Here is an 18,389-nt window from a genome sequence, read left to right as displayed (position 1 = left end):
AAGCTCACTATCTAGCGAGTCTCGAGCAAACTCACGGGTGGAGTTTCACACGAGTCCACTATTGAGCCAACCTCAAGCAAATTTATGAGTTGAATTTTGTTCGAGTCAAGATCGAGTGATGCTCTAGCAAACTTTATGCTATAATTTCTCTATTGACAAATCAAGGTCCACGTGCAACCAAACAACGATGTACAAGGTCTTGCACCCACCCAATGTCCAGTACTACTAATTTACCTTTTGAGCGGTGCTACTATGCTGCTTGAATAGTACTGCTCCATCTTACCTTTGGGCCAAATTGGCCTTGTTATTTTTTTTTTAATTTTTTTATTCACATTTTTTTATCATTTTAAAATATTTTTAAAAAAATATAAAAATATTAATACACTAATAGTAACTTCCTTAACTATAAACTAAAGAAAAAAATTAAGAAAAAAATTAAAAAATATAAGATGTCAAAATAAGTGGACAAATTGAGTAGATAAAGTATCATTTTTCTTTATTCTTTTCTTACTATTGACAAATATCTGTCACCATAGGACTTTGAATATTGCATGCATGCATGAGTACTAAAAGACACTATATAAAATATACATTAAATTTTAGACATGTTCCAATTACGTCGAATTTGATGCTACGTACAGTATATTATATATAATACAAAGAGTTATACTATACGGAATCCACTGTAGCGGTGCACTCAGTACGTGGATTTCATTTAAAAAAAAAAAAAAATCAAAACGTGCGTTTTGATTGAAGACTGGTTTGAAAATTCGTTTCATTCGTTTCTGCCATTTGAATTCATGCCGCGAAACCCCTGATCCATCGTGATCCGCGTCTCCTTCCACAACCCATCACCTCCCGGCGACGCCGTCTCTCTCATCAGTGCCACCGAGCGGCACTCCTCCGTGTGCCCAGTGCCTCCACTGTCCCGCGAGCTCGTTTGAACGGAGCAAAGAATATTTGAATCCCGCGAAACCCCCTTCGTCGCCACGAACCAGCGTCCGTCGGCTTCCGCTTGCCAGCACCACCTCGCGACGGCTTCTTCTTCCCAGCGCCACCTCGAGACGCTCGTACGTCTGCCCAGCGCCGCCGCTCCCCGCAAGCTGATCAAACGGACCAAACCAACGACGGGTAAGAGTGCTCTGTTTCGCCAAATGGTTTTGTAGGTAAATATTGTACTACCATTTTCCCGTCCATACATGCTATGTACATCATGATTTTTGTGTTTTCTGAGATGGGTATGCTTAGGGCATGGAGAAATTTCCAGAAAATAATATTTGCTATTATAATCTGTATTTACATGTGAAAACATTGAGGAAAACCCGTGTGTTGTCTCCTAATGTTATCAAGATGCAACTGAGGTTGTCATTAACAAATATGCTAAATTTTAATTTTCAGATTTAATATTTATGCTGATGTGTGAAAGCTTGATCAGAAGTTGTTTATTAGTGATCATAGTTAATATTTGAGCTTATTTAATTTTGGTTGCTTTAAAAGTTGTTTATTAGTGATCATAGTTAATCATTCCAATGAATTGTCCCATCCGAAACATATATTTTTTTAAGAGTATAATTAATTAGAAAAAAATGTGGCAAAATAGAAGACAATTTCATGTCAACAAAAGAACAAAATCTCTTAAACTTCATGTGTAGTGAAGACTAATTTGATTAAACAGTATGAGAACAAAGCAAACTTTTGACTTAAATAATAGGAAGTCTCAAAATATGGCTATAGCATAGATAGGATGTTGTCAAAGTAATTGTTTTTGCAATATTCATAAAAAATAAATAAATAAATAAATGTGTCCAATAAGTGTCTTGCAATAGTTTCATGAAAACACTATTAGAAACTATTCCAAGAACTGAGATTAGAATATATTTTAACTCATTTTTTTTGTTCTTGACAAGTAGAAAGACATGAAAATAGACTAACTAAATACTTGCTACATGATTCGATGGATTCCATGAATTGGAAATATCTGTTTCTGCTCACTGAGAGTTATTTGTTTCTATTTTTTCCGTTCAAACAATAATTGTACGTTTGTATTTTATTTACGTAGAAAGTGCTTATATTTTCAGATTTTGCATTACGTATGAGAGTTTAATCTTTATTTTTCTTCTTTTGCCATCTTGGAAGACTAGATAAAAATTATCGGAAGACATTCTTAGCCTTATTGTGATGGGGGATAAAGAAGATGGAATGCATCCTTTTCATATAAATATGCCCTACAATTCCCCGAGTACTCCAGTAGACTATAGCCCATTTTCTGATTCATTTGAGGTATATTTATTTGAATTTTTATATTTCAGAAGTTAACATGTTAAATTTTTTAGAGTCATCCAATTTTCCCTAACAACGTGCCTGTTGCAGCATATGCCACCTTATATGTCCTACCACCCTCCGCCGAGTAATCCAGATGACTTGAGGCAAGAAGTGCCCCCGACGTCAACTGTGCCAACCGATACCACATTTGAACAAAATCTTAGAAGTACATCACGGATGACTGCTGAAAGTTGTCTTGATGCCGATGGTAGTACAGTTTTGTTTGCCTTGATTATAATCATTGTAATTTTTTTTTGATGCTAATCCATATGTTTCCATTTTTAGACATGGTCTTCGACATAAACGAATATTTAGAGGGTACCACTGTTGTCGAGGATGATGAGGTATGAGTTGAAGCACCAAGATCTGGGATGGAATTTGACAGTATGAAAGATCTTACAGCCTACTATAAGCAGTATGCGAAGCAAGAGGGTTTTGGTGTACGAACATAAAGGACTATGAAAGATGATGAAGGGAGGCCTGTGTACGTGACTGTTGGTTGTGCCCGTGGCGGAAAGTACAATCCTACGAACAATAATATCTCGAAGCCACGACCAACAACTAGAACGGATTGTAAAGCGAGAGTAAATGCGACATTGAGCAAGAATGATAAATGGGTTTTCACCACTGTTGAAAATGTGCACAACCACATAACTGTGAGCCCCAAGAAGACAAGATTCTTGCGATCTCACAAACATCTAGATGAATACAGTCAAAGGATCCTCGACCTAAATGATCGAGCCGGTATACGAATGAACAAGAATTTTTATTCTCTTGTCGTTGATGCGGGGGGTTTTGAGAATCTTCAGTTTCAAAAGAAAGATTGTCAGAATTTCATTGACAAGGCTCGACATTTAAGGTTGGGTAAAGATGGTGGCGAAGCACTTAATCAGTATTTCCAAAGAATGAGAGATCGGAATGATGGGTTCGTTTCTAACATGGACTTGGATGATGAGGGAAGGTTACGAAATGTATTTTGGGCTGAGGCTCGGAGTCGAGCGGCGTATGAGTATTTCGGAGACATAGTAACATTTGATACAACGTACCTAACAAATAGGTACGGGATGCCTTTTGCGCCATTCGTTGGTGTTAATCATCATGGTCAGTCCATATTATTAGGAGCGGGATTGCTTTCAAACGAGGACACTAAAACTTTTGTGTGGTTGTTCCGAATGTGGTTGGATTGTATGAATGGTCGGGCGCCCAAAGCCATGATAACCGACCAAGATCGGGCAATGAAGAGTGCTATTATCATTGTATTCCCTGAAACTCATCACAGATATTGTTTATGGCATATAATGCGCAAACTTCCTGAGAAGTTAGGATCTCATACGCAATTCAATGTGGGGTTGAAGACTGACCTTCATACTGCATTATATGACTCACATACCAGTGGTGAATTTAAGGAGAGCTGGGGTCAAGTAATTGCGAAGTATGATCTCCATGGCAATAAATGGCTTCAATCCTTATATGAGGAAAGGTCTTTTTGGGTTCCAGCTTACTTGAAAAGTGTATTCTGGGCTGGAATGAGCACAACACAAATGTCAGAAAGCATGAATGCATTTTTCGATGGGTATGTCCATTCCGGTACCACGTTGAAGGAATTCGTCGACCAATTTGATAATGCTCTTAGAAAGAATTTGGAGTTAGAGACAATGGCTGATTTCAATTCTAACAACCAAACTATTCCCTGCGTGTCCCATTTTAATGAGAAGCAGTTCCAAAGATTATATACAAATGTAAAGTTTAAAGAGGTACAAAGAGAGTTGCTGGGCCTAATGTGTTGTAATTGTTCGTTGGTAAGCACAGAAGGGTGCATTTGAAAATACCAAGTGTTGGATGAAATATCTATTGATGACCACATCAAAACCTTGGATTTCTGTGTTTACTATAACGAAGAGGAGGTGGAGGTCAAATGCACGTGTGCACTGTTTCAGATGAGAGGGATTCTATGTAGGCATGCACTTAGAGTTTGCCAGTTGAAAAAGATTAATGTGCTGCCAGATGTATATGTGTTGGATCGTTGGAGAAAGGACTTAAAGAGGACATACACATTAGTCAGAAGTAGTTACGATGACCAGCGGGACAGAGCAGATGCACGGAATTATGAGCGGGTGCTTAAAAGATGTCCGAAATTAGCCACCAAAATATCCTCTGATAATGAAAAAATCAGTGCTTTCTTGCGTGTTGTTGATGAGTTTGAGACAAAATGTAAAGGTTCAACACTAGAGTCGGCATATGAACAAACGAAGGCCAAAGCAAATGTCGTCTTGGATTAGGGTAAGAAGATACGAAGCCCCAACGTGGTTCAAGGGAAAGGGAGACCCCAAGTAAGAGGAAGGTTTCACCAGTGGAAAAGTTGGCAATAAAGAGAAAGAAACCGGTATGACATCCTGTCTAATTTTGCATTGTTTTAAGTTAGTATTATGAATCTAATATCTGTTTATTTATGTCTTGGACCTCAGACTTCCAGGAAAATCTTGGTAGATGAAACACAATTGGGTGAGACATCGGGATCTGAACAACACCAATTTGATGATGGGGTTGATGTTGGAACACAAAACATCATTCTTACACAATCAACTCCAAAGATTAATTGTGTCTTTTAAATAACTGACAACCATGTATGATATCATGATGCACACTTGTAACCCTACGATTGTTTTATTTTAGATGTGTCACCATCTCGATGCACACTTGTAATCCCATGGTGATGAGAAGCCACATTTTTTGAAGCTCTTGGAGAGGGTATGTTGTAGTTAAAGAGGAAAATATCATGACAATTTTGAAAATGATGCAATCTTTCTATTTGAAAATGATGCAATCTCATTTCTGTTTTTTTAAGGAGAAGCTAGAATTTGGGAGTTCGGGGAGTAACTTGACTCTGGGGTTGTAGCTCATTCTAATTATTTCGCATTTTTTTCCCTGTTTAGTATTATTTTGCATGATTGGCTCTGTCGGTTTTTCTCTAAAGTGTTCTTTTTAGATACTTGTATTTCTTATTGATTTGTCTTTATATCCTCTAACATTGTATGATTGTATTTCTCAGATCTGCCGCCGGGATTGAGTTGCTGTTTTTGTGTCTTTTAGAGGGTTGGGTGGTAGTTTTGTGGCTTTATATCCTCCTAGTGTAGTTTTGGTATCCATGGGTGTATGCCAATGGTAAGGTTTTTTGTGGAGATGCAACGGATAATTTTTTGTACCTCTTGGAGATTGGAGATCAAAGGTGTTTTGGTACCATGAGCCAACAAGTTTTGGAGGAGTACTACAAAATTTTGGCAGTTGAAGATGATGCAACTTAGGAAAATATCAGTTTAAATTACCTAAGTTTTGCACTAGTTAGTGATCTCTCTTTCAAGGTTAAAATGTATGAATGGTGTTTTTTCCATTGCTTCATTGTCAAAAGTTCTTGTCATTAACTTCAATGGGACAATGGGTCAGCCGTCTTATTAGTGATTCTATGGAAGGCAGCAATGGCTACTTTTGCTGCGTAATAATCACTTTTTTCACTGGTGGAAGGCAGCAATGGCTGTTTTTTATAACTTCCTTGCTTTTTATATCATGCAGTTATATTTTTTATCATAGATTGCCATTTTAGAATAATAGAATGATTTATTTTTCAATACTTTTAGATTTGGTACATTTGAACATGACTCATTAATCTATTACTCCTATCAGCTTCCATTTCTTTGACTTATTCATCTCATTTCTTCATTGCACATATGAGTTTATAGTTTGGTTGGGGTGATTTTTAAATGAAGTTTCCTTCCAAGATAAATAATGTTCTATTTCTTCATGTTGTTATCCAACTCTGCGAGCAATTGGTTCTTATGCTTCTATTTGAAAGTAATGTGTATTTTTTCTTTTCCAGGGGCTTCTGTAATGCTCGCAGAGTTGGCAATGGAAGCTGGTTTGCCTAATGGTGTCTTAAATATTGTTCATGGCACCAATGTATACTCTCTCTCTCTCTTCTCGACCAATGTATGCTCTTTAGTTCAGCACTATTTTACTAGTTGTTGGTTCACTATACATGTCCCATGCCATTGCACTCAATGACACTCAGCACTCAGCATACATGTCCCATGCCATTGCACTCAATGTATGCTCTTTAGTTCAGCACTGGTTTTGGTGCTATTGGCCAAAGGTGCATGGCACTCAGTTTAGTATTATTTTATATTAGTCTATCTTTTATATTGTGCCTTTTATATTAGTCTATCTTTTATAATACTACTTTTGTACTTTGATACTTTTGTAGTTTGAGCGTCAATGTCATGTTTATTATACTGAATATAATAGTAAGTGCATGTTGTATGTACAAGTAATTGAAAAATTTCATTACTCTCATATCCATTACTTAGTCAACGGTTCCACTTTTATCTTGAAATAATCCTTGGTCATTATGGTGATATTTTTTTTTCTCATCCTTTATGCTGCCATGTTACCCATTCAAGTTTTGGATTTCTTAAGTTCCTTTTTGCAATCTTCCATTTAACAGATGTTTTATTCTGAGAGATGTCTATTATCTTTGTTACAATGCAGCTTCTTGTTTCTTTTCTTGGTTCAAGTGATGATGGTTGTTTTTCTAGAATGTTCCAAACATTCCTTGACACAACAATTCCTTGTCTTGAAGTAAATTAAGTCTAATAAATGCTGGAATGTGCCAAAGCTCTCAAAGTAAATGCTGGAACAGAGCCTGAAGTAGATCTTGGTCCTGTAATTAGTAAACAGGTTAGGACTATTTCCTGAGATCGACCTGTCTGTAACTAGTATTGGACCTTTCATAGTATACTATTAATTGCTTATGTTGTGTCTTGAATGGTTGATGATGTGATGTCTTATGCAAGAAGCATACTATATGTACTTTGCGATATAATATTCAAATGGTACATAAGGTACCATTTTATCACTGGTACCTTATGTGCATGTGTAACTGAAGCTTATTTTATGGTCTGTTGGTTGTTGCAATTCTAGCATTTTCGATGCCAAGGCTGGAATTGCACAGAATGACAACTTTGTGAAGCTAGGCGCTTGGTATGACAATGAATGGGGTAACAGGTAATACACGTTTGCATAGAATTCACTCATTCTCACAACTGATGGGGAGTTATTGCCATAGTCTCATGGTTCTAAATTTTGGATGTTTAAAGTAGAGGTTTAGTGTCTATTTTTACTTATTTGAAACTAGTTGTTTTTGTTGCAGCACTGGTGTCTTTGACCTGATCTGACACATTGCATCTGTTCACTGAGGGCTGTTGGACAGAAGCAGACTGAGATCGACCTGATGTTGAGCTTCCATTTCCTCCTGCTAGTTTGCAGTTTACTTTGTTTAAGGAGTGAGGTGTTTTGGAATAATGGTGTTTTTAGGAGGGTATTTAGTTGGTTATATCTCATCTGGTCTTTTATTTTCAAATGGGGTGGTCATTGTATTACGAAATTATTTTTTCTCCATTTGATGCTTTTTGACCAAATCATCTTAAAACATTAATTGGAGATATGCATTCAGCAAAGGTTAACATCCTCATTCAGATTTTGAAGTTATAACATATTGAAAATCCATGGCATTTTATTGTGAATTATTAGATGTTCATCATAATATTCATTCAACTAGCAGTGACACTTTTGATGCCTCTGGCGTGCTACCACTTAAAGAAGAATACAGTTCACAATATTTTTCATTAAAATGACAGGAAATGGAGACATTCACATGCTAATTGAACTCACCGTAATTGAACCGGTGAATTCAATTAGCATACAATGGAGATGGAGAATTGAAAGCGCACCCTTTGGAGAATTATGCAGAATTATAGGGAAATAGAATTGGAATTATACAGATGAGATGGGTGACACAAATTCGGTTCTAGACATACTAATAATTCCCTGCCCTTCCACTTTACTTGTTAACCTTTGGAGCCAGTGGCATGACCTTTACTTTTGCCAACACCCCAGCGACGAGTGAGTTCCTTTGGCGTCAATGTCAAGGGCAAAAATCTCCATAGCTATACTTCACAATGAATATGGAAAACCCAATCACAATTGAAGAGAATACAATACCTCAATTCACAATATTCACCAAAAAAACAAAGCCAAGATACTTGAAGAGAATAGATTCAGCTCATTTAATCGAGCTCAGCAGTAGCTTCAAACTATTATTCTAACAGATTAGAGTAAGTCCTAATTTATACAACATGCTTTTTCATCTAATGTGTCTACATCAAAAATTACATAATTTATACAACGTGCTTTTTACATTACATTTATCCAAACCAAGCAAACAATATTACAAAGGTGATAATCCAGTACAAACACAATAACTTTCGCTTTTCCTTTTTCAGATTCTTCGCTATCTCTCTCACTTTTTCTTCCCTTTTCCGAACGGCATACCCGTGGCGTAATACATCATCCCATGTATTACGCCGCGAGTTCTGTTTTAATAACATGTTCTCCACTAACAACTGAAAAATATCCGCCCATACGAATAATTCACATCTCGCATCTTCCTGCACACAATACGAACTCCCAAATTAATATGACACAAAGTACAACCCGCAACAGCAAATCAATTAGTTTAATATGACAAATATTAAGTTGCTTTACCGTATTATATTTGGGGCAGGCAAAAAATCTCCTTCCTGGATTTTTCTTAGTGTAGGACGTCTTTAGTGGCGTTTTCAAACCACACCAACAAGTTGGTGACTCCATCACAAAATCATTATCTAAAGATGATGATTGAGAAGATGCCATAGTGATTCTGTCAAAGGAAAGACAACTACAAACACAAGAGTCTGTCTCATATGAACAAAATTGAATACATAGTAATATTGCCAAGTGAATGTCTGATTAACTAAGACCATCAACAAATTTAAACATAACTTGATTTCAAGTAACCCAACACTAGCAGCTCATTATCATGTTTATGACAATAACCACACACTTCCATTCAAGGATACAATATTTATAAAGTTAAAATAATTAATGATGTAGTTAGTCATGGTAAATGTATATCTAAGTACACATTAGTGTTTCCAAATGGATAAAGATGCCAAAAAGAATACAGATTTGGATATTCAAGTTGCAGGGGTCAGTTTTCAGCTAGGAAAGTCCAGTTAATTGCAACATGATTGGCCGTTTATTATTATTTATTTGTATGGTTCTATATACAAGTACAAGTAGTGATGTAAGCCTCCAACCACAAACGAAAATTAATTTTGAGTCATGGAGAAAAAATAAAGTTTCAGGAAAAGAACAATCACAAGACAAGCAAAGAAAGCTGAGTCTAAATAGACATGCATTTAAAATGTGTCACTTAATAGATTTGGTTAAAGAGACAAAATTTAAGAAGATGAGTTTTACTCATATCTCATTTCTAGGTTGCTTTCACTGCAATAGCAGAAAATTTGGCATTGCTACTCAAACATTGGAGAGTGCAATATTTTTTTTTCTTCGGTAAGGGGTTTAACTACACTAATAAAAAGCCATAGTCTAATTTTCTATTAACTAGTGTCAATAAAGTACAACCACATGCATGGTCTATTTCAAAGTAATCAAACCCAACCTAGGTAAGTGAAGAGAATATGCATTTTATTCTAATGAGAGTTGGACATATTGGAAGACAATAGTCTCCCCCAAAGCTAGTCCTAACCAGAGAGCTAATATAATAGGCAAAAACATCTCTCTTGCTGAAGATACTCAAGAAGCTTGTCTTGTTTTGATGACTCTCAAACCCTTGCAAAGCTCTCAGCTAGTTTGTTTCCCTATGCTTGCAAATATATATATATATATATATACACACACACACACACACACACATATATTCTCAGATCATCTCTGGAAAATGTCAAGGAGATTATGCCTTGACATTTTTTTTACTAAAGAGGAAAAAATAATAAGGGTAAGTTATATTGGATGAGCAAGTTTGGCTCCAAGGAAAAGGGGAGGGAGAGGCTGGAAAAATGAACTGGAATTTACATATATCATACATACATAAATTATGGTCTTTTTTGATAAGATGGCTGATCTGTAGCAGTTGGGGGTTTTCTAAAGTTTGGAGGACCATTGACCGAATTTAAGAAATTCAATTTTATAGTGATAATGCTTTCACTTATACATGGAGATAAAAGAAGAAAAGTCAGAAAGGTGCAATCATCATCATTGTCTCTCCCAAGATATGAATAAGAAATACCATTATTATCTGGTCAGTTCTATATTCAGGTTTGTTAAGATGGATAGCCGATGGAAAAATTGTTTCTCAAATTTGTTTAACCTGATATAAGACATTAACACATGGAAGTCCACTATTGCCCAAACCCTTTCTAATAATCTCTTTCAAGCTTCATCACGTGGATTCTTAAAACCTGTGCTAATATTCCTTTCTACTGTTGCTTCTATTTACTGGCCAAGATGCTTGCCTAGATAAATCTCATACTGGAATGTGTTTATAATTGGTTAAAGAGACAGTTTCTTCTTTAAGTTTTACTAATCCTCCTTTAGTTTCATATTGTTTGCCCAGTTTGACACATTACTGCTATTGAGGATTGAAACTGTACATTACCCCTCCTGCAGCTCTGGGCTTCGCGTCAGTGGATTGAGGGCTTCAATCTGAGTGTGTCGAACACAGAGAGAGAGAAGAAGAAGAAACCTTAGAGAATAAGTGTAAATCTTAGAGGAGGAGAAGACGAAGAAGAAGATATAACCTGCGAGGAGCTCGGCCTTCGGGGGAGGAACTCAAAATCGCAGTGCAGGGCCTCCCTTAGAGCAGAGGAGTCTCGGGGTGGGGGGGAGAATAAGGAAAGAGAAGGGATGGGAGACAAAACAGGGAGGGAGGAAACGCGGGGGGTTGGGGGAGAGCGAATCTTGAAGACGAAAGGGCAATCTCGCGTTTGGGGGGCTCGGGGAAACGACGCGGGAGGGTTGGGGGAGAGAGGAACGAATATTGAAGACGAACGAATGTTGGGGGTAAATTCAAAATGAAACGAAAACGTGCGTTTGGGGGGGAGGGGGGGCTCGGACACGTCATGTGTGTAAATGAGTTCAGCAAACAATGGATGTATAATAGAGTTTTCCTTTTTTTATTCAATTTTTTTATTCACATTTTTTTATCATTTTTAAATATTTTAAAAATATATAAAAAAATAAATCCAAACACTAAAAATTACTTCCATAATCATTATATAAAAAAAAAATCACTGAGTGATCAAATGGAGCGATAACTATTCGGTAGCATGGTAGTTTTTTTCTAATCCCAAAATACCATTTTAATTTCATTCTTTCCTCTTCTTTCTAAATTAATAATATTTCATGAGTTTTGTGGCGCCCACGACTCCCATGTAAGGAGACACGGGAATCGAGATGCCGGGATGATGACAACAGGGTCACACATCCCAACGTTAGTGCCAAATGTGTACATGCAACAGTGTACAAAAACAACGCAGCGGATAATTAATACAACTAAGTACCAGAATTGTTAATACAATTTAAACAATCAGTAAAAAGATTTAAAATTTATACAGTCATCCAAAATAAATATTTTACAAGTCTCAACCCAAAACGAGTGATCCCAGATCACTCCTCAGGCGGAGCCGAATCCTCATGCTCCCCTCAGCCTCATCTGCATCGAAATCTGCATTACCACAAAATGGTACCGCAGGTAAGTACAAACCAAACAATAAAAATACATTAATGCGACCAACATGCATGCATATGATGAAATATGCATTATTCGCAAAAATTCTATTTTTCCTGAAAATAGATATTTTCCAACACACGCCAAAATTTCATTTTAGCCCAAAAAGAATACTCCGTCATTTACAAGAAAATGACCCAAATCAATAAAACCTCATTTTCCCAGAAAATGAATCACATAAAATCCTTTTAATCAACACACGCTATTTTCTCCGAAAACAGCCCATTATTCCATTAACCAATGCACCATGATCTCCCATAAGGATCATCCGCACGTCCTGGCTTCGTAGCGATGCTCAGTTCCGCGCCTAGCGCGTTCGTGGCCAAGCACCCACTACGCAATAAGCAATGCCCAGTTCCGCGCCTAGTGTGTTCATGACCAAGCATCCTCTAACCCCCATCAGCAGAGGGGCCACGGAGTCGGCACGAGACCATCTCGTCCGATCCCGTTGTCGCCTAACGACAACCCAGGGGACGTCACTTAGTATATTCCGCTCCCGAGTGACCAGAGGAGCTCTACCGAGATAATACCCCATCTCAGCTTAGGGTCGTAATACACACACACCCAAAATCCTTTAACACATGAAAACCCAGTTTTCATGAAACACATGAACATGAATGCATGTACACGAAAACCCAGTTTCCTTTACAAACATGATCATGCGTGCAATATGCCATGTACATGAACAACACCATACCAACAACCAACATTTCACAATACCAACCAAATACACAACTCCATCCACAATCAATCCGACCCCCAAACTCCTCGGACTCAGTCCGGCATGTCCAACCAGATTACAATAATATGGGTTAGTGCAAAAATATATTTAAATCACAATAGTTCTTTGGAAAAATACTTACAGTGCTATAATATGATTTTCGAATGATCACGGAGGTGCAAGAAGTGCTGACTCAGCAACGTAACAGTATAAAATACAATGTGGCCGTGGGTCTCAAATACCCACTTTTGAATGGGGACAAACTAAGACCCGAAATTGATAGCGTAGGGCCAAAAGAGGTCGGTGAAGCCAATGGTGGTGGTGATTTGCCGTGGGTGGCAGTGCAAATGGTGGTTTTAGGCCAAAAATACCCAAATCAGAAATAGGGTTGGATGTGCTTCACCGGTGATGGATCGGAGCTGGGGTTGGGTCCATTGAGTTGCTAAGAGGTCGAGGATGAAGTGGTGAAGAAATGGTTGCCGGAGGTGGCGTGACGGCGGCGCTGGAGTGAAGAGAGCGCCACAGCTTGGTGTGGTGCGTGGGGGCTATCGGCGGCGCGAGGGGGGCTAAGATTGGTGGGGTGGTGTCGTCGGCCGGTGGGGAAGCTGATAGGAGGGGCGGTGTCAAGCACGACGACGCGACGGCGGTGGGCTAGGGAAGAGAAGAAAGCGGGCAGAGGGGAGAGGTGCAGCGCGCACACGGGAGAAGGAGAGAGGAGAGAAGAAAAAGAAAAGAAGAAGAAAGAAAAAGAGAAGGAAAAGAAAAAGAAAAAGAAAAAAGAAAAAAATTGAAGAAAAGAAATGAGGTTTAATCCTCACATCTTGGGTCACAAAAATGATCCAACGAAAAAGATTTTAAAACAGCAAGTCAATTAAAATAATTTAAACGTAATGATAAAATGAATATAAAATAATTAAATCCAACAATCAATTAATTTAAAATAAAGAACAATTTAAATGCATCACAATAATAAATATTAAGAAAACATATCAAATTTAATTTTCACAATTTAAAGATCATAAAAATAAGCCATTTAAAATATTCGATAATTTTAAAACAAGAGAATAAATTTTTGAATTATTAAAATAATCCTTCAGTAAAAATATATTAAAATACGGGGTGTTACAAGTTTAATCTCGATCAATGTGTTCCTTCTCTTGGGGTGTAAATTTACACCGAAAAATCGGTCCGATCCAAGACCGGTTCGTGTATTACGGAAACCGGCAGGAACCGGTCCGGTTCCGGTTTTACGCTTTTCCGGACCGGTTGGAGAAATATATATATATATATATATATTAATATTTTATATATTAATTTTATACAAAATTAATATTATACAAAATATTTTCTATATATAAGTTTTATATATAATATATAATTATATGTGAAAGTTGTATATATATTAATATAATTATATATAAGATAATGTTATATAATTTATAAAATAAAGTTTAATCTTAAAGATGAAAATTTAATTAATCATGTGCTTTAAACATAAAAATATATATTAAATTATATTATATATAGTCTAATATATTATATAGTTATACTAATATATAAGTGTATAACTAATACTAATATATAACTATATTAATAGTTTAATATTAATACTATTACATTGTCTAATATATTATATAGCTATACTAAATCACTATAAGTTTATAACTAATACTAATATATAACTATACTAAATTACTAATAGTATAATATTAATACTATTATATAGTCTAATATATTATATAGCTATACTAAATCACTATAAGTTTATAACTAATACTAATATATAATATAGACTATAGTTATACTTAATTTAATATAGTTATACTAAATCACTATAAGTTTATAACTAATACTAATATATAGCTATACTAATAGTCTAATATTAATAAAATTATATAGTCTAATATATTATATAGCTATACTAATATATAACTAATACTAATAGTCTAATATTAATACAATTATAAAGTCTAATATATTATATAGCCATACTAATATATAACTAATACTAATAGTCTAATATAGACTATAGTTATACTTATACTAATATAGTTATACTAAATCACTACTACTAATACTAATATCATTATAATATATTAGAATTGTAGCATAATATATGTATAATAGACTAATAGTATTAAGTTCACTATAAGTCTCCTATATATAATATGGATGTCAGTATTAATATTGTTATAGTCTATATTTATTTAGTATAAAGCAATTAAAAATATTAATGTAATTAACTAAATGTAATCATATACAAAATGTGAAAACTAAAAAGCGTAATATATTGTCAATTAACATAGATTCATAATATTAATACATTGACATATTCTAACTCTAAGTTAGTAACAAATTAGCAATTAACATCATAAATATAAATATAATTAATTACTTTTTTAATCACTTAATTAAATAATCCACATTGAATAGTTTATTTAATTTTAATTTTAGTAATTTAAATAATTTTTTTAATTAAATTATGTGCCAGAAAGATAAAAGAATAACAATATACCTCATCTGCCAAATACAAAACGACACCGTTTAGTAAAAAACAGGACCTAAACGGCGCCGTTTAAGTCCGGAGGGAAAATTTTGAAACTGATTTAAATAAACCATCTGTTGAAACGGTGCATTTGAGTCCAATTTCAATTCAAACGGCACCGTTTCAACGAGTTTTCGTCACTTCACCCTCTCCCCCCTCAGTTTTCACTTTTCACTTTCACTTCCCCCCACTCTCTCGAAAGGCGAAAATCCTACCCCTCCCTCCCTCGCATCCCCCTTCCCCTCCAGCCCCTCCGATGCCCCTGTGACTTCGTCAAAGTTCTCTCTGCAGACGACGCCCGTCTCTCAGACTCTTTGTCTCACTCTCTCGTCTCTCTGCCTCACTCTCTCGTCTCTGTCTCTCTATCCCCTCACCAGCCGTTGCACATAACTTAGCCGTAGAACCACAGCCTACCATGCACAGACCCTCGGCCTCACCTCACCCTCTATTTGATTCCTTACGGACCCACGGTAATTTATTTTTGTGTTTTTTAAATTACTTTGAAATATGCTAGAACCGTAGATGGTATTTGTTTTATTAGGGTTTTGAATCTGAAATTTATGATTTTTGTGATTGTGTTTGTGATTGTGTCTGTATTATTAGGGTTTTATGATTGAGTTTATAACTTTAAGAAAATGTGATAATTGCATCTAGGATATTGCATCTGGTTTATATATATATTGTCAATATGTAGTAAATTAAAATTAAATGGCATCCAATTCACAAATATTTCAAACATGGTACATGGTCACTTCCTGATTATTCAGCAGTGCCCAGGAAATTATTGTATTGATTGAACAACATTGTAACAATTTTCAACATAATCACTATCTATATAAACAAAATCATCTCTAAGTTTGAATAGGTAACGAGAACTGAAACATCTTTAAATGTGGCTCAAAACTACCAAAATCAATTAAGAATCATATAGTAATTTGCATGCACTAACAAATGACAAAATGTCAAACTTACATTTTAAAAAAATCAGAAAACCAAACCGGACCTGACCGGAAACTGGTAAAACCGGAAGTACCGGTTTAGGACTGTAACCGGTGCGTAATCAGTTTTGAAAAATGCAAAATCGGTACATACCGGTTCGGTCCTAAGTTTGTCCAAAACCGGACCGAACCGGACCAGTTACACCCCTACTCCTCTATTAGACTTTAAATAAAAAATAGTTAAAAACAAAAACCAAAACAAACAAGGAAGGAAGTGAGGGGGAGGAGCCAAAGCTCTCACCCCTCAAGCTGTTTCGGAATGGAGAAGTTTTTTTTTTAGAGAAAAGTTAGAGGTTCTCTCTCTAGGGATTGTTGAGATCAGCTAAAACATCTCTATTTTATAAATGTTCCCTTGAGGGCTAGCATTCCCATATGTAGTGGCTAATGGCTTAGATCTCTCGATTTGGTTTTACTGTATTTATGTTCATGTTGAGCTGCAGAATTTGCTCAAATATATGGCACGATGTTCTTACTATTTCCCCTTGCCTTCATGACATCTGTCTGGTATCTCTTAAAGGACGAGAGAAATAAACCTTGATCATATACATAATTTGGGAAACTTAATGTGCATCCATACTATAGCATAATTTGGTTGGAAAATTTAATTCTGGACGTAGCTTAAACTGTTCAAAGAATTGCTATAAGATATTATTCATTAGTTTTGTAGTCGAAAGAATTTTTGTTTTGGATTGTATAATATACTTTGTAGTCAAATAATAATAGATCTCAAATGCTTTAGGCCCTTCAGCTTTCGTTTCATCATTGATGCAGTCTTAATGCTTGTTCAGTTAGAGTGGCAATATATTTTTCAATTTTGATCATCTCATGTATTTTGACAGTCAAATATATATGATCATGACCTGTTTTCAAACATATTCTGGCAGTCAAATAGATACATAATTTTAAATAAAAGAGGAGAAAAAAAAAAGAAAAAAAAGATGATGATCTTACTGCTATTTAATGCACCTTAAATAGATGGTCTTATATATATATATATATATATATATATATATATATATATAATCTTTATATATAACAACCATAGCCAATGTTAAGCAAGAGCTGGTGCAATCTTTAAAAGGTAAAATGGACTGTCAAACTTATAATTAGCAGATAAGAAGCAAATAAATGACAGCAACTCAAACAATAATATTATCTATTTAGTGCACCTTCATCTATTTAAGGTGCATTAAATAATAAGTTTGACAGTCCATTTTGCCTTTTAAAGATTGCACCAGCTCTTGCTTAACATTGTTTATGGTTGTTATATATAAAGATATATGCTCATAAAACCATCTCAGTATGTGCTTTGAAATAACATGGAGTTTTTAAGCTTTAAGATATATGCTCATAAAACTGATGTGATGATTTTGTGATGATGGTTCTTATCTGAATTCCATTGTTTGAAGTGCTGATCAAGTTATTCTGTTTTCTTTGTGTCTGTGGTGGGAATGACAGGAATGCCTAGCCAAGTGCAAGGACAAGGAAGAATTGAGGTAGTTGGCATGTTCGGTGTTCCCATGTGTTCCACCTCAAGTGTGTAGATCAATAGCTCCACAACCTCCAAATTATCTTGTTGTCCTCTTTGTAAATTGTACTAGGACTCGGATTGGTCCTGCTTTGTATAAAATTAATATTTTCATGGAACTCTTAATTCAAGAAAAAAAAAATTAATAGAACAAAAAAAATTAAAAAATATATTATTAAATTTATAATATTTTATTATTATTTTAACTAATAGATGGATAATTCAATATAAAAATAAATTTTGAGTGAAATAACTGAATATAAAATTAGGTACATTTAGAAAATTCAATACTAAAGCTCTTACATATGGCACATGCTCATATTCCCAACATATATATTCCACATGGCCCATATGGCACATTGGGGCTAATTCTATGTCAGTCTGATGATAGGTCATATCATGATTTATAATAATGTAGTCGTCTTCCTACGTATCGCGTGGATCGGACTGCCCCGTCATTCTCTTTGTATATATATATAACTGCCTAGCTGGAAGTTTTTATTTTTTTCCTATTATTGAATATATTATCTTATCAAGAAATAATATAATATATGAAACAATATTGCAAGAAGAGCCGGGTCCAAGCGTTCATCGAT

The 18,389-nt window shown here is 35.4% G+C and overlaps 1 protein-coding gene and 1 long non-coding RNA gene across 2 annotated transcripts; one reads left to right on the top strand and one right to left on the bottom strand.

The window, feature by feature from the left end:
• Positions 1-2,780: 2,780 nt before the first annotated feature.
• On the top strand, positions 2,781-4,601 carry LOC121238246 (protein FAR1-RELATED SEQUENCE 5-like). Its single transcript, XM_041135074.1, has 2 exons — positions 2,781-4,076; positions 4,260-4,601. The coding sequence occupies exons 1-2, from the start codon at positions 2,781-2,783 to the stop codon at positions 4,599-4,601; spliced, it is 1,638 nt and encodes a 545-aa protein (XP_040991008.1).
• Positions 4,602-8,575: 3,974 nt separating this feature from the next.
• LOC121238328 lies at positions 8,576-9,056 on the bottom strand. The gene is made up of 2 exons (XR_005935105.1): positions 8,917-9,056; positions 8,576-8,819 (listed from the first exon to the last, which is right to left on the bottom strand). It is a non-coding gene; the product is annotated as an uncharacterized LOC121238328 (long non-coding RNA).
• Between the last annotated feature and the right edge of the window lie 9,333 nt (positions 9,057-18,389).

Source organism: Juglans microcarpa x Juglans regia, chromosome 7D (genome assembly GCF_004785595.1).
Source record: "Juglans microcarpa x Juglans regia isolate MS1-56 chromosome 7D, Jm3101_v1.0, whole genome shotgun sequence".
NCBI lineage: Eukaryota > Viridiplantae > Streptophyta > Magnoliopsida > Fagales > Juglandaceae > Juglans > Juglans microcarpa x Juglans regia.
The sequence above is the reverse complement of the archived record's forward strand: the minus strand, read 5'-3'. Positions and strand labels throughout refer to the sequence as shown.

Bases quoted from the DNA above. Each gene is read 5' to 3' on its own strand.
- LOC121238246 (XM_041135074.1), top strand. From the start codon at position 2,781: ATGAAAGATGATGAAGGGAGGCCTGTGTACGTGACTGTTGGTTGTGCC. The intron at 4,077-4,259 runs GTACAAAGAGAG...GCACTGTTTCAG, and splicing joins CAAATGTAAAGTTTAAAGAG to ATGAGAGGGATTCTATGTAG.